Source organism: Sphaerodactylus townsendi, linkage group LG05 (assembly GCF_021028975.2).
Source record: "Sphaerodactylus townsendi isolate TG3544 linkage group LG05, MPM_Stown_v2.3, whole genome shotgun sequence".
In the NCBI taxonomy this organism is placed as follows: domain Eukaryota; kingdom Metazoa; phylum Chordata; class Lepidosauria; order Squamata; family Sphaerodactylidae; genus Sphaerodactylus; species Sphaerodactylus townsendi.
Genome location: NC_059429.1, coordinates 129,716,655 through 129,736,700, shown reverse-complemented (window position 1 = coordinate 129,736,700; position 20,046 = coordinate 129,716,655). Strand labels below are relative to the sequence as shown.

The 20,046-nt window shown below is 45.6% G+C and overlaps 1 protein-coding gene across 1 annotated transcript in view; it reads right to left on the bottom strand.

The window, feature by feature from the left end:
• Positions 1-20,046, bottom strand: part of COL20A1 (collagen type XX alpha 1 chain) — a 215,614-nt gene that overhangs the window by 72,937 nt on the left and 122,631 nt on the right. Inside the window, exons 21-22 of the mRNA XM_048497920.1 lie at positions 10,309-10,447; positions 2,207-2,349 (exon numbers count right to left, since the gene is read on the bottom strand). Of these exons, the coding sequence (XP_048353877.1) occupies positions 2,207-2,349; positions 10,309-10,447 (282 nt within the window). The remainder of the gene's footprint in view (positions 1-2,206; positions 2,350-10,308; positions 10,448-20,046) is intronic.

The window sequence follows — 20,046 nt, the reverse complement described above, 5'->3', positions numbered from 1 at the left end:
GAGATCTACTCATGCTCTGTTCGGAGGTTCTGATGAGTACTCAGAGGTCAAGGTCAAGGGGTCCATAAACAGATACTCCTATAGCCTCCCGCCCCTTCCCCATCCTTGCAAACACAATGCTGTCCGAATGAGGTTTACGACACAGGGACTGGCTCAGTCACTTGAAAGACATGCAAGGGCCAGCATTTCAACCAGGGATGTAGACATCTCTCATTCCAGTCCACCCGGATTCGTCTCTTTCAAGGGAGAATTCCAGGTGGCCCACACATAACTGGATTTTGCATTGCTTCCACATCTTCGACAGGCCTGGCGTGTGTTGGCCCCTCACTCCTCCCAGGCAGACCTGGCCACTGTGATCCATGCAACGGCTTTCACCTCTAAGGATTTACACTATTGTAATTAGAGCTCTGCTCATGCGGGCCTCCCCTTCACGCCTGCTCCGGAAGCTGAAGCTGGTCCAGCATGCGGGCGCGGCGTGTTCTCACAGGTGGTGCCTTTTAGAACACATTCAACTCCTGTGTTAAGCGCGTGAATTGGCTCCCAGTCGAAGTTCGAATCGTCAGTAAGGTATGGATGCTTACCTTTAAGGCCTTACGCGGCCTGGGACCTTTGTACCTTTGGGACCGTCTTACCCCATATGTCCCTGCACGGCCTCTACGTTTGTCAGAGGCCAACTCGCTGGTGGTTCCTAGCCCCTCGATGATACGGCTGGCCTCTCCCCGGGCCAGGGCCTTTACAGCCCTGGCCCCTGCCTGGTGGAACACCTATCCGGGCCCTGTGGGATCTTGGAGAGTTCCGCAGGGCCTGTAAGCCCGAATTGTTCCACCGGGCTTTTGGGGGGGCCAACCACTGACGTGCGGTTTGGGGGGGCCAACCGCTGATGTTCCCCTTTCCCCTCCCCTTTACACTCTGGGCCCCTTAATACTTATGGGGGCCCTCCGCTCCCTTGTTTTGTTTCTTCCCAGGGTGGGTTTATGAAGTTTTATGCTGGACGTCAATGTACTCTTGTTAATCTGCTGTTTTAATGGGGGTTTAATGTAATTGTTGTTTTATTGTGTTGTTTATTTATTTATTTTATTTATTGTTTCGGCTTTTATACCGCCCCATCCCCAAGGGACTCTGGGCGGTGTACAGCACAAGCGTAAATAAAATAAATTACTAAAATCTTTAAAACAGCGATACAAACATAATAATAATAATAGTAGAGGCATCCACCCAGAGTTCACCACCCAGAGCCCTTCGGGGAAGGGGCGGTATACAAAATCAATTATAAATAAATAAAAATAAATAAACATGGTATGGCCAGTTTGCTCTGTGCAAGATCTCACTCCTCAATAACTTCAGTTTAACAGGGAGCCTTTCTAGTTCCAGAACCGGAGCAGCATGCACAGCTCATTCCAGCCGTTCATTCCAATTCCCATCAGCCCCTGCCAATTGGCCATGCTGTGAGGGGCTGATGAAATTGTAATCCATATGCTTATCTAGAGTGCCATAAGAACTCCTCCCTACCTCTCCACTACCGGAATTAGGGTAAGCATCTATTTTAGTTGGCATGGGTAAAGAGCCGCTTTTCCATTAGAGGAATTCAGAACTAGGCAGAGGCGTATCTTTAAAAATAACACCCGGGGCAAGCAGTAAAAAGTACGCCCCCCATGCCAGTGAAATTTCGCCTCTCTCCTCTCCTTGCCTGCCCTATGCCCCCACCTCTCCCCAGAGGTTTATGGTTGAGAGCAGTGCAGAGCTTCTCTTGGAAGGGCAGCCACCACTCCACTCACTTCGGCTTTCGGCAAGCCAGCCCCACCACAATGCGTGCAGGGCTCCTTTGCCCTCCTCAGCCAAGGCACCGAGCAGCTGCCAGCAGAAAGCATCGGGGGCATTTGGGTGGCAGCTGCAGAAAGAGCGTCGAAGTTGACGGCGCTGACTTGGTGCGGACTGGATGGCTCCTTCTGACTTGGGGGGGTGTCCAATTAAGAGCCTTCCAACATCGTGAAGCCTTGGGGAGGGGGGGTCTCTGGGGATAAGGAGAAGGGGTGTGGGGGGTGATTTTCTGCCCTCCCCCACATGACTAAATGGCCTCCACCCGGGGACATTTGACCCCATGTGTCCCCATGGATGGTACGCCATTGGCACTAGGAGCCAAACCTAATCATGCTACAGGGGGGCTTCTGGTGAGCAGTGACTCCCTGCAAATAACGTGCGAACTTACGATCGAGCACGATGCCAAGAAGCGGCTGGAAGTCTTCATCCGTCACCTGCCACACAGCAAAGGATTCCCTGGGGCTCTCTGGCAGAAGTCGGAGTAGGAAGGTGACCGTGTATTCGCTTGGAATCCCAGATGCGAACACTTCGCTGAGGACACAAATCACAGACAGAGAGTGCCTAAGTGGATGGTGTGGTAATGAGGTCCTTCAGTCAATGCCCAGGAGTCCTGGCAACAGCAAATAAGGTCAGATGGGCTGTGCACAGAGTCAGACGCGTGGATTATCTCGAGAGGAGACAACTCATCTCGCTGTGATCTCCCACTGCACATCGTAATTTGTAAAGCGAGATCTACTCATGCTCTGTTCGGAGGTTCTGATGAGTACTCAGAGGTCAAGGTCAAGGGGTCCATAAACAGATACTCCATATCTCACCCTTCCCCCCATCCTTGCAAACACAATGCTGTCCGAATGAGGTTTACGACACAGGGACTGGCTCAGTCACTTGAAAGACATGCAAGGGCCAGCATTTCAACCAGGGATGTAGACATCTCTCATTCCAGTCCACCTGGATTCGTCTCTTTCAATGGAGACCCAGGTGGCCCACATAACCCGGATTGCATTCTTCCATCTTCGACAGGCCTGGCGGTTGGCCCCTTTCCTCTCCCAGGCAGACCTGGCCACTGTGATCCATGCAACGGCCACCTCTAGGTTACACTATGCCCAGTGGCTCTGTCACGGGCCTCCCCTTACGTCTGCTCCGGAAGCTGAAGCTGGTCCAGCATGCGGCGGCGCGTGTTCTCACAGGTGGTGCCTTTAGAGAACACATTCAACCTGTGTTGCGCCGCTTGCATTAGCTCTGGTCGAGTTCCGAATCATTCATAAGGTATGGATGCTTACCTTTAAGGCAACCTTCTGGCGGCCTGGGACCTTTGTACCTTTGGGACCGTCTTACCCCATATATGTCCCTGCACGGCCTCTCACGTTTTGTCAGAGGCCAGCACCGTGAGTAGTTCCTAGCCCTCTCGATGATCTGGCTGGCCTCTCCCCGGGCCAGAGACTGGCACAGCCCTGGCCCCTGCCACCAGACTAAGGAACACCTATCGAGACCCTGTGGGATCTTGGGGAGTTCCATGGCAGGGAGCCTGTAAGCCAGGTATTCCACCCGGGCTTTTTTAGAGGCCAACCACTGGCGTCTCTTGGTTTGGGGGGGCCAACCGCTGATGTTCCCCTTTCCCCTCCCCTTTACACTCTGGGCCCCTTAATACTTATGGGGGCCCTCCGCTCCCTTGTTTTGTTTCTTCCCAGGGTGGGTTTATGAAGTTTTATGCTGGACGTCAATGTACTCTTGTTAATCTGCTGTTTTAATGGGGGTTTAATGTAATTGTTGTTTTATTGTGTTGTTTATTTATTTATTTTATTTATTGTTTCGGCTTTTATACCGCCCCATCCCCAAGGGACTCTGGGCGGTGTACAGCACAAGCGTAAATAAAATAAATTACTAAAATCTTTAAAACAGCGATACAAACATAATAATAATAATAGTAGAGGCATCCACCCAGAGTTCACCACCCAGAGCCCTTCGGGGAAGGGGCGGTATACAAAATCAATTATAAATAAATAAAAATAAATAAACATGGTATGGCCAGTTTGCTCTGTGCAAGATCTCACTCCTCAATAACTTCAGTTTAACAGGGAGCCTTTCTAGTTCCAGAACCGGAGCAGCATGCACAGCTCATTCCAGCTTTCGGTTCATTCAGTTGCTTCTCCCCACTCCACTGGTCTATTGCTGAGGAACTACAGTTCCCAGGAGACCTTGGGGCTCACGAGGTCTCCTGGGAAGTATAGATCCCATCAAATCGTTTTAAGCCTGAACTGCGGATAGGCCTTTTTTTCAGTCTGAAAAAGTTCTAGGAAAAGGAAAGGAAAGGAACTAAGGTAAGTATGGAAAGAGATTCTACTTTTGAGAGTGGAAAATATAGACTCTTGCTTTTTGGTACTGAGCGCATTTTATTAACTTCACAGCCTCTGAGTGCACAAGCTAATCTGGTTCACCAGATAAGCCTCCACAGTTCAAGTAGCAGAGCAGGGAATCAAACACGGTCCTCCAGATTAGGGTGTACCTGCTCTTAACCACTACACCACACCTGCTCTGAACCACTATGTCACGCTGGCAAGTAAACATTCTTGATGGGGTTGTATGTGTGACTGCCATGGGTGGGGGTACATGCAACTCCTTCTCAAATTCATCTCAGGCAACGGTGCCACGTATCCACCCTTTGTTTAGATACTGTAGAGCTGCTCAGAGTTTGGGGGAAAGAAACATAACGTGTTTTAGATTATTCCACTCTGAGCGACTGGCTGTTATCGTTTTCACCACAAGCACTTTTGCGTTTCACCTCCCCTCTTAAGTGACACCCCGTCCTTGAGAGGGAGAATTTTTTTTTGCCTTCCGAAATGCCAGCTACAGGAACACACCAACTCGAGGTTCTCAAGATTGTGACGAAGGAGACTCTGTGGAATCTCATAAGTTGGTGTTAAGCAGCTTTGCTCCTTTAAACAAGATTAAAATTATCCCTCCGCTTCGGCAATTAAACTTAAAAAGGAAACCGCAGCTGTTTCTCGGTAATCCGGTCTGTCTGGCTTTGCGGAATTGCAGTCAATAAAAGAACCCAACGGAATACACGGCGGGCCGTCGTAAATCCCTGATCACGCAGAGGGCTGCAAGTAGCAGCCCAAAGTCACGGGTTTTGTTGGGAAGAGACGAATTAAGAAGAACCGCATGCAGAACTCCGAGCTCCTGGCAGGAAAGATGGAGTCGATAAACTGGGCTTGAAGGAGATTTTCCCAAGGGTCAACAAACCATGAGAAAGGTGGGGAAAGAAATGAGGCGGGCCCACCAGGGGCCGCTTTAATATTTCACCTCAAGTTAATGTAGCATAGATAGATCCTTTATTTATAGCATAGGTGTCAAACTCGTGGCCCTCCAGATATGGACTACAGCTCCCATCACCCCTTGCCAGCATCATGCTGGCAGGGGGTGATGGGAACTGTAGTCCATAACATCTGGAGGGCCGTGAGTTTGACACCTGTGATTTATAGCAATTTAGGGCCAAACTAAACATGGCAGCATCCACAGGTCCAATCCATGGGTGCTGCCACTATGTTAAAAACCCCGCCTTTAACAGGAGCAGCAGTGGCGTAGTGGTTAAGAGCAGGTGCATTCTAATCTGGAGGAACCGGGTTTGATTCCCCGCTCTGCCGCCTGAGCTGTAAAGGCTTATCTGGGGAATTCAGATTAGCCTGTACACTCCCACACATGCCAGCTGGGTGACCTTGGGCTAGTCACAGTTCTTCTGGGCTCTCTCAGCCCCACCTACCTCACAGGGTGTTTGTTGTGAGGGGGGAAGGGCAAGGAGATTGTCAGCCCTTTTGAGTTTCCTACAGGAGAGAAAGGGGGGATATAAATCCAAACTCTTCTTCTTCTTCTTCCACCACCCCCATGGCCATTTCAGCACCTAGGACAGCACATGGTTAGCAAGATGTAGCCAAATGCACAGTAGTGCAGACAAGTAGCAGGAAAGAAAGGATTTCTTATTTTGGGGTGCTGTGTGGTTTCCGGGCTGTCTGGCCGTGTTCTAGCAGCATTCCCTCCTGACGTTTCGCCCGCATCTGTGGCTGGCATCTTCAGAGGATCTGATGGTAGGAATGGAAAGCAAGTGGAGTATATATACTGTGAGGTCAAAAGGTGAGGCCATCTGAATAGAAGTAGCCTGGCATGTGAGTCACAAAGAAGTCTGTAGCATGTGAGTAACAATGAAGATAGCAAGGTCAATAGGTGAATGCATCTGAATAGAATGCCTCTGAATGCCAGCCACAGATGCAGGCGAAACGTCAGGAGAGAATGCTGCTAGAACACGGCCACGCAGCCCGGAAACCACACAGCACCCCAGTGATTCCGGCTGTGAAAGCCTTCGACAATTTCTTATTTTGCCTCCATGTAACCCTCCCTAAATTTACATTTATAGAAATCTGTCTCTTATCTTCCACTCTGCTAAGTATAAGATTGGGATGTTTTGCTAGAATCAGCTTTTCACATTTATATATCCTACACATTTTGGTACCCCAGCAGCTGCATCACTGAGGCCCCTTCCGCACATGCAGAATAATGCACCTTTAATGTACTTTCACAATTGTTTGCAAGTGGATTTTGCTCTTCCGCACAGTAAGATCCAGCTGCAAAGTGCATTGAAAGTGGATTGAAAGTGCATTATTCTGCACGTGTGGAAGGGGCCTAAGTAGTAGGTTCAGGTCTGTCCCGAGGTGTTTCTGAATCCCTTTCTGGGTCTCTGCAGAGAGACAAAACCAGCTAAATCAACATCTACCGACTTTGTCCTCAGCAGAGACTTAGAAAAGGTTCAGATTTTATCCCAGGCTAGCAGCAAAGAGCCTCTCTCCACCCGTCTCCTTTCTCAGCAGGAGAGATAATTTTTACTGCTTCCCGGAGCACCAAAATAAAAATAATTAATAACACTTAACAGCGTTTATAGCACTTGACAGGGTTCAAAGCACATCAGATGGTAAATTCGGGTAAATCTTCTTGGTAAATTTTTTCCCCCTCGGTAGAGCAGCCTTGCGTTAGGGCCACGCTGAACATTTCCCTAATTTCAGCGTTTGCTTTGAAGTTAGTGCATCTGACATAGCTGAACAAATTACCAAACACTCTTCCCCTCGCTGAGCATTTGCATTGTTTTAAAGTACTTAGGGATCCTCGTGTTCCCTGGTCGCTCCCTCAGTGCTTCGCTATTTTTAGCCTTCCCCGCCCTCACTCTATTTGCCCTCATTTGCCATTTAACCTCTTGTTACCAGGCACAGTTTGAAGAACTGGTGCTTCTCTTCATTTCTTGAACACATTTTTATCCAAGGAGCTTACAGTAATGCACGCTGTTCGAGCCTCCTTCATTTGGCCCTTGCAACATAGGTGAGGCAGAGAGCAAGCAATCTGGCAATCTAAGCAGAGTTTTGCCCTTTTAAACGTGTATGCTTAAACAGGTATAACTCTGCTGAAGAAGAAGAAGAAGAAGAAGAAGAAGAAGAAGAAGAAGAAGAAGAAGAAGAAGAAGAAGAAGAAGAAGAAGAAGAAGAAGAAGAAGAAGAAGAAGAAGAAGAAGAAGAAGAGGAGGAGGAGGAGGAGGAGCAGCAGCAGCAGCAGCAGCAGCAGCAGCAGCAGCAGCAGTTTGGATTTATATCCCCCCTTTCTCTCCTGCAGGAGACTCAAAGGGGCTTACAATCTCCTTGCTCTTCCCCCCTCACAACAAATACCCTGTGAGGTAGGTGGGGCTGAGAGAGCCCAGAAGAACTGTGACTAGCCCAAGGTCACCCAGCTGGCATGTGTGGGAGTGTACAGGCTAATCTGAATTCCCCAGATAAGCCTCCACAGCTCAGGCGGCAGAGCTGGGAATCAAACCCAGTTCCTCCAGATTAGATACACGAGTTCTTAACCTCCTACGCCACAGGCCTCCCCTGACATGTCAGCACCCTGGGAAAGAATAATTGTCATTATCTAGTCTCTGGGCTGGCAACCAGGTGGCTCATTGTAGTTATCTGCTACTGATAGATTGCCCACAACTGTGACTGGCCCATAATTACCAGCCAGTTTCATGGCAGAGCGGGAATCTCCCAGATACTAGTCCAGGAGTCTGCAACCTGCGGCTCTCCAGACGTTCATGGACTACAAATCCCATCAGCCAATTGGCCATGCTGACAGGGGCTGATGGGAATTGTAGTCCATGAACATCTGGAGAGCCGCAGGTTGCAGACCCCTGTCTAGTCCAACACTCTATGCATTACAGCATGCTGGTTCTCCTAAAAAGCCTAGAAGTTTGATTCCTGAAGCATTGCTTTCTCCAATGCTCTTTGGCTCATCGGCTGTGGGTTTTGTCCCAATCTTAGGCCCATTATGCATGGAACGCTTACCTCGGGGTGAGATGAGGCTGACCCAGCATGGAGTAGTGGTTAAGACGTTGGACTAGGATCTGGGAAACTCAGGCTCGAATCTCTACTCTGCCATGGAAACTTGCTGGGTGAATGTCAGGGTTGTGCCTTTGTGTGCCTTCCATATAATGTAACCATTGCTGTTTGAACTGCATTCAATGTATATTCTGTCTTGACCTAAGTTTATGACTTCCTTGCTGCTTCTAGACAACCAGGCCTCCCCTGACATGTCAGAACCCTGGGAAAGAATAATTGTCATTATCTAGTCTCTGGGCTGGCAGCCAGGTGGCTCACTGAAGTTATCTGCTACTGATAGAACAACCTTAGTACCGGGTACAGCTGAAAGTAACTATTGCCAGATGTTCTGCTCTGGGAAAATGGGAAGGGGGGAATTGTTTGGGATAAATGAGTGCCAATTAGCCAGATCCTTTAGAATGTGTGTATCCTTATATAAAGCAGTGGTGTGACCGCACTTGGAGTACTGTGGTCAGTTCTGGTCGCCACATCTCAAAAAGAATATCGAAGAGATAGAAAAAGTGCAGAGAAGGGCAACGAGGATGATCGAGGGACTGGAGCACCTTCCCTATGAGGAGAGGCTGCAGCGTTTGGGACTCTTTAGTTTGGAGAGGAGATGTCTGAGGGGGATATGAATGAAGCCCATAGAATTATGCATGGGGTAGAAAATGTGGACAGAGAGAAATTTTTCTCTCTTTCTCACAATACTAGAACCAGGGGGCATCCATTGAAAATGCTGGGGGGAAGAATTAGGACTAATAAAAGGAAACACTTCTTCACGCAACATGTGATTGGTATTTGGAATATGCTGCCACAGGAGGTGGTGATGGCCACTAACCTGGATAGCTTTAAAAGGGGCTTGGACAGATTTATGGAGGAGAAGTCGATTTATGGCTACCAATCTTGATCCTCTTTGATCTGAGATTGCAAATGCCTTAACAGACCAGGTGCTTGGGAGCTACAGCCGCAGAAGGTCATTGCTTTCACATCCTGCATGTGAGCTCCCAAAGGCACCTGGTGGGCCACTGTGAGTAGCAGAGTGCTGGATTAGATGGACTCTGGTCTCATCCAGCAGGCTTGCTCTTATGTTCTTATGATCTTTCTATCCATAATAAAGGCTACTGGAGTCTGGAATAAAGGCTACCAGAGTTTGGTTATTGGAACAAGATTCAAGGGTCTAACCTGACTAATTGGCACTCATTTATCCCCAACAATTCCCTCCTCCCTTGGATCAGTCACAGATTCTCAACCTCAACCCTGCCAAGTATTTTGATGGGAGAGGTCCAAGGAATACCAGGGAAATGATGCGAAGGCAGGTGATGGCAAACCATCTGTGAACGTCTCTTACTGGAAAGGCCCAAAAGGGTCATCATAAATCAGCTGTGTCTTGAACACATTGAAAAGGGGAGAGGAGAAGAAGGAGGAGGAGGAGGAGGAGGAGGAAGAGGAAGAGGAAGAGGAAGAGGAAGAGGAAGAGGAAGAGGAAGAGGAAGAGGAAGAAGAAGTTTGGATTTATATCCCCCCTTTCTCTCCTGTAGGAGACTCAAAGAGGCTTACAATCTCCTTGCCCTTCCCCCCTCACAACAAACACCCTCACAACAAACCCTCACAACAAACACCCTGTGAGGTAGGTGGGGCTGAGAGAGCCCAGAAGAACTGTGACTAGCCCAAGGTCACCCAGCTGGCATGTGTGGGAGTGTACAGGCTAATCTGAATTCCCCAGATAAGCCTCCACAGCTCAGGTGGCAGAGCGGGGAATCAAACCCGGTTCCTCCAGATTAGAATGCACCTGCTCTTAACCTCCTACGCCACTGCTGCTCCTATCTGAATCCTATCTCCATTGTTCTGAATTTGTGAATGAACTCAAGAACTGGCAAGTTCGTTGGTTTTTAAGAAGCCTTTGGATTTAGCTCTTCTGTGCAGATCCAACAGCTATTCTCTGAAATGGCTTAAACAGGGGTTTTCAAAGGCATTCATCATTTGGTGTCATCTGCCAGTCCCCCCAAATAAATAACTGCCAATCAAATGTTCACTCAGCAGCCCAACAGCTAACTGCAACCTTGCGCAGAGAATACCGGCTGTATTTTTTTGTTGCCATTACCTTGTTTGACGGGTCAGCTGGATATCTCTGTAGAGGGTGTACGTGTGAGTCCCAAGGAAGATGTACGGCTCCAGGGCCACACCTTTAATGGAGGCATACTCTTTTTCCCTGAGCCCAAATGCTTCCATCAGGTCATACCCTGAAACAAACAGAAAAAAGATAATATGGAGGCAGAGAAGGCAGCAATCTTCTTGGGAGCCAGGAGAGTCTGCCTTGGGAAGGGTGAATCAAGAGAGATGGCCATGTGACCAATATAAGAAGAAGACTTTATTTACAGTCAATGACCAGATATATTACAAATCTCCAAAATATCTACAACAAGACAAGAATGCAGATCTCTCTCCCGTATTCCAGCACTATCCATCTATATATCATTATACTTTGTAAACACACAAAACAGCATAAAAATACTAAACAAAACAAAAATATCTAAGGGGGATACCATATTCAGATCATTTTTTTCTTTTTCATAATGAATAGACAGAATTTTGCTACCCATTTAGTAATATTCTCCTTCGTATCTTGTAATAGTTTTTCACGAAAACAAACTTTATCAGAACAATATGTCATCTTGTTAGTAGTAGATGTGACAGGCATTTTTTTCCTTGCCTCCTCATAAAGGGGACACTTTAATAACATCTGCTCTATAGTTTCTACAGAATTCAGAGAGCAAGAACATAACCTTGCAGCATAAGGTACCTTTTGATATTTCCCTTCTAAGACAGCAGAAGGTAAATGTGCACTTCTTGCGAGTGTAAAAGCTCTCCTTAGATCTTTGTTATCCAGATAAGTTAAATAAGGAGCAGGGGCAGTGATATATTTCTGTGTATAGCATAGAGGAAAATCTGAATATCTTGCCAGATCAGACTGTCGTGATACATCTTTGATTCTTTGGGTAAGTTCACTTTTAAAATGATCCCAATTTTTGATCAGATGGATGTTATATGGAAGATGTGATCAATATATGGCAGGCAGGGAATCTGAATCCAGGTCTTCCAAATTCAGGTGTGAATTCCTTTTATCCATCAGATCACACTGCTGCTTCTACAAGCTGGCGAGTTTCAAACTAGGAAGGTTTTGCGAATCAGTCAGGTTGCAAACTCTAGGTTGGGAAAAACCTGGAGATTCGGGGGCAGAGCTTGGGAAGGACATGGTTTGGGGAGGCGGAGTCTAAGAAGGGATGTGAGGTAAAGCAGTCTACCCGAAGAAGAAAAAGACAAAGAAGAAGAAAAGGATCCTGGTTTTTGGAAAAAGCAGTAAAAAACAAGTCTGGAAGATAAAGGGCCACTACATTGAGCAAGTGACAAATTTCAAATATCTAGGACTCTGGTTTAGCAACAACTTGTCGTGGTCCACTCATCAAAAATATATATTGGCTCGGGCCCAGTCAAATGCAAATGCCACTAGGAGGTTCTATCATTCTAGGGGCAACCAATATATTCCCCCAGCTCCGCATATAAGTTTTTCAAAGCAAGGGGTGAAAGCACAACTGCTTTTATGGAGCGCCATTTGGATTCAACTTACTCCAGCAACAGTACCGATTATGAATCATTTCCACTCTAAATTTCTGCATAGAATTATTTGGCATGCCAAAGCTGCGTTCCCCATATGCCACAGTGCTCTATGCCTACCAGAATCCTGGCCAATACTCAATAGAGGCCACTATCTGGTTAAACATCATAAAATTTTGGCTGCATGATTCAATTTACATCAGAAGCTCCGGACAACTCACTGGACTTGTGCTCACCTTGAGAGAACTCCATCACTCTAAATGGTGCACATCAGTTATAACAAAGATTGGGGAATTGGGCTATGATAGTGACTCTCTGAACATGCTAACCCTTACTGAGACATTTGCCCTCATCAAAGAGCGGCTACTAGCAATGGATTAAAGAAGAAGAGGGGGAGGGGGAGGAGTTTGGATTTATGTACCCCTTTCTCAAAGGAGACTCCAAGGGGCTTACTAACTCCTTCCCTTCCTCTCCTCACAACAGACACCTTGTGCAGTAAGTGAGGAATCAAACTCAGTTTTTCAAATTAGAGTCAACCTGCTCTGAAATACTATACCACATTGGCGCAAAGAAGCTACTTTGTGAAGAACTGTTCCCATTTTTATCCTAGCAAACTCTTTTACATATTAATTTATTGTTTTAATACATCTTATCTTTTAACTGGTTGCATTTTGTCTGTCTTCTGCTGGTCTATGACTGTAATAGAAGTTGAGCTTGAACTGATCTCTGTAGCCTGGAGATCTATTGTAATTCCAGGAGATCTTTAGGACCCGAGTGGAAGTTGGCCCATCAACCAATCAGTCCTAAAAGAAATCCTCCGCGGCGTGGCTCAGAAACCCTATCGACTTGCACAGTGCAATGAACCAGATGGTAAATGTTGGGAGAGAATGTCAATGCCTCATTCCTCATTTCTGTGTCTTTTTTTGAAAACTTCCTCTTGGAACTGCTAACCAAAGGCTGATTTGAGTTGGAGAGAGGACAGGTTTTCCAACGGAAAAAGAAGACATGTTTTCCACTTTCAAACCTTCCTCCCTTCCTCCCAGCTTCTCATTAAAGTTCCATGAGTCACTTTCTTACAGAGATTTTAATGCAAGTTTGCAATCAGCGTTTCCCCCCCACTCTCTCTGCTTATCTGAAATTTATGGAAAGCTGGAGGACAGGAGAAAAGGAACGAGCGGAAGAAAAGATATACTGCATGAGTAGTAAGGGGGACACACGGCTGTATTTTTCCAAGCCATATCCTGCCTTCGCCCTTTTCCGTCTTTTCTCTCTTCTCTTGCTCACTTCTGATAGTCATCCTAATGGCAGAAGGGGAAAGGGGGAAATCTGCAGAATTAAACACCGTGCTGAGATTGCATCTGACCTTTTTAAATATCCAAGTATGTCTCGTTAAAGAAGGTAATGATAAGAGAAAATTTGTATCCACCAGGCTGAAGACTAAAAAAAATCACAAGGTATTTTATAACATCATAGCAATGTTTAAGAATTATTTCACAACACAACAATACATGCCTGTACAATACAGGCATGTAGGAACACAGTAATTTTTTTTCTTTTTTAACACAATAACTGCAACAGCTAGCCAGAATTACTGGCCTTGTGAAAACTTCAAGGCTGTTCTGTAAAACAAAATAAAAAAACATGTTACACAAAACATCACCATATACAGGGAACACCAATTCCAAAACATGAAAATACTTACAAGCAAAAAACAGGGGCTCATTCCGCCCATGCAGAATAATGCACTTTCAAACTGCTTTCAGTGTTCTTTGAAGCTGTGCGGAATGGCAAAATCCACTTGCAAACAGTTGTGAAAGTGGTTTGAAAACACATTATTTTGCGTGTGCGGAAGGGGCCAGGGATTTTTTTCCTCAATGCTCTAACATATAATCTACAGAGAAGAAGACATTAGTAACAATATGTACAGCGTTCAACAAGTATTTTTAACAAAGAAAAACAACTGCTGCACCAAAATTACCACGTTGGGGTCATGCTCTGCAAAATTGTTTTTTATTTTGTAATTATCTAGATTCTGGCTAGCTGTTGCTGTTATTGTGTTAAAAAAGAAAAAAAAATACTGTGGTCCTATGTGCCTGTATTGTACAAAATTGTTTTGAAATAATTCTTAAACATTGCTATGATATAAAATACCTTGTGATTTTTTAGTCTTCAGCCTGGTGGGTACAAATTTCCTCCTCCTGCTGCTGCTGCTGCTGCTGCTCCTCCTCCTCCTCCTCCTCCTCCTCCTCCTCCTCCTCTTCTTCTTCTTCTTCTTCTTCTTCTTCTTCTTCTTCTTCCCTCCTCTTCTCTTCTTCTTCTTTCCTCTTCTTCTTCTTCTTCTTCTTCTCCTTCTTCTTCTTCTTCTTCTTCTTCTTCTTCTTCTTCTTCTTCTTCTTCTTCTCCTTCTTATTATTATTATTATTATTATTATTATTATTATTATTATTATTATTATTATTATTATTATTATTAATTGGATTTAATATACCGCCCTATCCCAGAAAGGCTCATTATTATCATTATTGTGGGTGTACCTTCCCCTTAATCTTAAGTATGGAGGTGTCGTTAAAGAAGGTGGCATTGAAAATCTGACCATCTCAGTTTGAGTTTGCCCTGGTAGTTAGCAATGCTCTCGGGCAGAACTAGGCGCTGCAGCTGTAAAGGCGATCACGTAGAATGCCAGTTGCAAACACCGGAGGTCATGGGCAGCGGACGCAGGAAGCAGTTTTCACTGCGGGAAGCCTTCTGTTTTTCCCACCAAGAGCAAAAGATAAAGTCACAGAGGGGACACTCAAAAAGGAGTTGCTGCTTTAGATTGATGCTCAAGGTAGAGTTGACATCTTCGGGTCAGGAAATAACTGAAGATTTGTGGGGGCGTGGAGCCTGAGGGGGTGGGATTTGCGAAGGGGAGGCACTTGTGGGATATAATGTCATAGAGTCCATCTTCCAAAGGAGCCATTTTCCCCAGAAGAACTGATCCCTGCTGCCTGGAAACCAGTGGTAATCCCAGGAGAACTCCAGCCAACATGTGGAAGTTGGTCACAGCTGTCATTGGACTAACAAGGATGTGAACAGAAAGCCTTTATTGGCATATTAAAGGCATTGCAGTTATAAAACAGACCAATACAGAGAACACATCCAATGCTAACCCTTTTTTAAAAAAAGTATTAGTCCATATTCACAATTTCAAGTAAAAAAGAGGCTACTACCGTATATATTCGTGTATAAGCCGACCCGTGTATAAGCCGAGGCACCTAATTTTACTGCCCAAACCTGGGAAAACTTACTGACTCGGGTATAAGCCGAGGGTGGGAAGCCGGGAGGCAGAGGGAGCTCCTTATTTGGGCAGTGACATCAGGGGGAGTCACTGTCCAAATAAGGAGCTCCCTCTGACTGCCGGCTAGCTAGGCTTTGTCAAACTCAGCCAGCAGGCAGAGGGAGCTCCTTATTTGAACTCCCCCTGATGTCACTGCCCAAATAAGGAGCTCCCTCTGCCTCCTGGGGTTTGACGAAGCCCAGCCAGGCACCCAGCCAGGGTGCCTTGGGGTTCCCCCTTCACCCTCTGAGGAGGGCAGCAACAAGCAGCTTCCCAGCCTCCTTGCGATTGATAGAAAATGGTGACTCATGTATAAGCCGAGGGGGCTTTTCTCAGCCTTTAAACAGGGCTGAGAAACTCGGCTTCTACGTGAATATATACGGTAATTCACATACTACTGGATCTGAACTATCCAGCAGCAAGAAAATTATGTCTCCATCAGACTGACCATGAAGAGTTTTCAGAACTAGGTGACCATCTTTTGCTCTTGCCTTTACATGTCTAGGGCAATAAAGAGTGAGCTAAAGTTTTTACAAATCCCTGGTTAAACGGGCAGAAGCGTTTAGCTTTAAGTATGTTTGAGAATCTTCCAATCAGGAGGGCAGATGGAAGTACATCAAACCTTGTGTGACGAATGTCCTTATAAGGCATTCAGTTTCCAGGGTGAGAGTCTGCCCTAAAGGGGTTAAGCCCTGGCCAGCCCTGATTGGCTAGAGGGAAATGGCAAGAATATAGAGTCAGCCAGAGTGCTGAGGGCTTTTGCTCTTTCTTTTGGTTCTTTGTGCCTTCGGGTGCGTTTTGGCAGAGTGAGCAGATCAAGCAGAGATCTGTCAGTGCTGTTGGTCTGGCAGGAGTCAGACAGTATACTCTGTAAGCTGAGGAAGCTTATCAGGGACATCAGGAAGCCCTGAGTTTGGTGGAGAGTGACCCGCCACTCAGGTGTTTGACAGAAAACCTCTGTCCAGACTAAAGTCTGTCCTAACAAGTACAACACCAGTCTTGGGAGGCCGAGTCCAGTGGCAGTGAGGCCAGTTTGGATGGTGGGAGAGGGAGGCTTGTGTGCCAGAATCCCACAAGTCATAGACTGGGGTGTGTTGGTTTAGTGAGGTTAGGTACAGAGGGACTAGTGTCTGACAGAAGAGGGAGTGTGAAACTCTAAAGTCAAACCTTTTTCTAAAGTAAAATCTTTTTCTGAAGTAAAATCTTTTCTGAGGGGACACCTGCGTGTGTCTGTGAATGTTTGAAACTGAAGTGCCAACAACATCTCTGAAACCATTAAGCTCTCGAAACCACTAAGCTCTTGAAACCATTAAGCTTTTGAAACCAACAATCTTTAAAATTCTCTCAGTTACCTGAAAGTCCTACATCTAAGCCAGTAATAAACTTTTTCCAGTTTGTTTAAGTTACAACCGTTCCAGTCTATTTTTGTCTGTGTGTGTTCCTAGAAAGAGTGGTGTCCATTTAATCAGTTTAGGGGCTACAGTACAGATTGGTGGCAGCGAAAAACAAATTAATTAATAGGAAGGTTCCTGAAAAACAGCTACCGGGAATCTTCCTTATAACAGAAGCCAGAGGCCCACCGTTTCACCTTGCTGCTGATAAGATTCTCCTCTGTTTTGGGCTCAGTACTTCAATAAGATAAGGGTCCATACGTCCCTTCCACCCCAACAGCATAACCCCAAGCAAGCTCTCGCCATTCTAAGTGGGATATAACTCTGTTTAATATTCACTGTGAATCTCTCCCAAAGTATCATCCGCAAAATGTACCTTTTGAAAAGAGGGCAGGAGTCTAAATTAAGAGTGTCAGAACAGGTAAGGTTCTGGGCCAAGGTGGGCACTGGTCTTCAAAGTTCTGCGTTAAATAGAACGGATGACACACACCATCCCCAACACAGCCTGCAATATAATGGCAAATCCGTATAAAGTCAAATGGTTAGTTCTGGGGAGAAATTATTCTGGAATTGCAGTGCTGTATGTATTTCCCGGTGTCACTCTTCCCCCTAGGCTGTTTCTGAAAAATAATTATATCTTATCAAATATTAATACAACTATGACTTATCACAATGCGTGAAAAGTAAAGGCAAAAAAATTAACCCAAGGTTAAAAAGAACAGCTCAACTCTAAATATAACTTTGCTCAAAGATGAGGGAGAAGAACATATAAGGAAATGACAAATCTGAAACGTATTTATTTCTCTGGTTGTAAAAAGGGCTATTTTCGTGTCAATAAGCCTTATGTTATACATAGTCAGACACGAAATACCGCAATATGTTCCATTCTGTTTCAGACTTTGCCTTATAGACTACATAATTATAGGGTGAGATTGCTATGAGAGGCTGCGAGCAGATTTTAATATAATGAACTGCTTCATTTTGCACTTTGCATAACGTAAGGATAAAAAAAGCATAAAAATAGTTATTTTACAGTTTTGGCATTCCCCTATGAGTTGTTCATTCCCTTTTTGACTTTGAGCACAGTTACAGACCAAGAGGACCTTGCAAATTGTGGTTACTTTTTCCTTTACTTTCACTGAGGATTTAATAAGGCATATTTACATTAATTTTGATAATTTTTTTTTTAGAAAATACCCTTGGGGAAGAGAAACAGCTTGAGGTCTACAGGGCAATGTTTACAATATTTTATGGCTTTTTTTTTCTACTGGGAAATTCCAGCTGCTTCAGAGCAATCTCTTCTGCTTTATTTTGAGGGGTTTCAAACCAGGGGACTTTGAAACTGGGGCCCAAGTAACTAACCCCACATTCTGCCTAGGCAGCTTACAAGAGAGAACTATTGGTCTTCAACACCACCTCTAGCTGATGATAGGCTGAAGGTACTGGAAATGAGATGGCTCGAAGAAGAAGAAGAAGAAGAAGAAGAAGAAGAAGAAGAAGAAGAAGAAGAAGAAGAAGAAGAAGAAGAAGAAGAAGAAGAAGAAGAAGAAGAAGAAGAAGAAAAGGAGGAGGAGGAGGAGGAGGAGGAGGAGTTTGGATATACATCCTGCCTTTATCTCTTGTAAGGAGACTCAAAGGGGCTTACAATCTCCTTTCCCTTCTCCCCCCCCCCCACAACAAACACCCTGTGAGGTAGATGGGGCTGAGAGAGCTCCGAAGAACTGTGACTAGCCCAAGGTCACCCAGCTGGCATGTGTTGGAGTGCACAAGCTAATCTGGTTCACCAGAAAAGCCTCCACAGTTCAAGTGGCAGAGCGGGGAATCAAACCCAGTTCTCCAGATTAGAGTGCACCTGCTCTTAACCATTACACCACACCGGCTCTCAGACGAACCAATAGGATTCAAACTTGTCCTATATCACTACTGATTCTGGCTAGCTCCAGGTCTGAGAAACACACCACTCAGGTATTGAATGAACTGTAGATAGATTGGCTGTCCCAAACGGTTTGACTAAGGAATTCCCAGCTTGCTGCCAGAACTGAACACCCAGTTGCCAGTATAGAAATGGAGCTCAGGGGATCCATAAATGCATGTAAAAATCCAAGAGAAAAAATGTGGGGAAAAACTAAGGCCTCTTCTGCACACGCAAAACAATGCGTTTTCAAACCACTTTCACAACTGTTTGCAAGTGGATTTTGCTATTCTGCACAGCTTCAAAGAGCACCGAAAGCAGTTTGAAAGTGCATTATTTTGCATCTGCGGAATGAGCCTAAGAGTTAACCCTGGTACAGAGTGGTAAGCTGCAGCACTTCTGTTCACAGTACTTCTGCAGCTCTGTTCACAATTTAAACCGGATCCTGTTGGAAGTCTGTCCTGTTTCTAGCTAAGGACTCCATCCTAGGAGGGGGGCGGAATCTGCCAGCGGAAGCCCCTTCATATGGGGCCGCCTATCTCCAGCCTTTTTTTTTGTTTCAATTGCCATTCCCCCCATGATCTCTCCTTCTGAACCAATGTTTTAATTGCTGTTTTTATTCAGATGTATTTTAAATCAGTCTTGCAATTGTTCTGAAAGTGTGTGTGTGTGTGTGTGGGTTTTTTGGGGGGGATGTTGGTGTTGATTTTAATGGTTTTTAAAATGTGATCTTTAACACGCACGTTTTAAATCATTTAGCCATCTTGATGGCCCTTGTAACTGCAGAAAGGCAGAAAATGCATTCTGCAAATAAACAAATGAATAAGTAGGTATAGGCACCTGATGAAATGGCCCCCTACTAGACTAAAAAAGATGATGCTGGGATAAATTTTTGGTTAGTCTTTAAGATGCCAAAAGATTCCTATTTATTTCAGACTCAAGAGACAATGTAAATCTATCTATATATATAAAAAGCTAACAGTGACTTTGTTAGTCACGCCCTAACGCCAGAATGGCTGGACGGATCGCCCCCAAATTTTCACAGGACGTACCTCCCTGTTGCGGGCAGGTAATCGGACCTTCAAATCGCCGAAAGTCCATACCTGAGCCAGGTAGAACGTCTTTTTCCTGGCGCACCAGGCCCTGAAGCTGGCTGTGTTTAACTGTCACCCTTAGAATGTTTGTGCAGCCTGTCTGAGGCCTGAGGGCTTGGTCTGCCCTTAGAATGTTCGCTCAGATGGGCAGAGATGAGCAGTGAAAACAGTAAATAGGTAACACTGTTAGGTAATATGAATGGAAGTGAAACACATAGACATTTTGCCGTGTGAGATGCCAGGTGGGGTTCCCCCCCCCCCACAGGTAACTTTCACTCTCTGTGCCTCGCCCACTGCTACCACACAACACACATCCAGCTCATCCTCACACACCTCACTCTGCCCTCCCTCACATCCAACCACCACTTACCCACTTCCTCACCCATATTCGCCAAGCCACAGTTCTGCTTTTTTACTAAAAAGCGAAGAGCCACCAGCTTTGCCTTTTCTTCTCTAAAAAAAGAAAATCCCGGCCCGGGGTGGGGCCCGAGGCTTTTAACCAACACTACCAGCT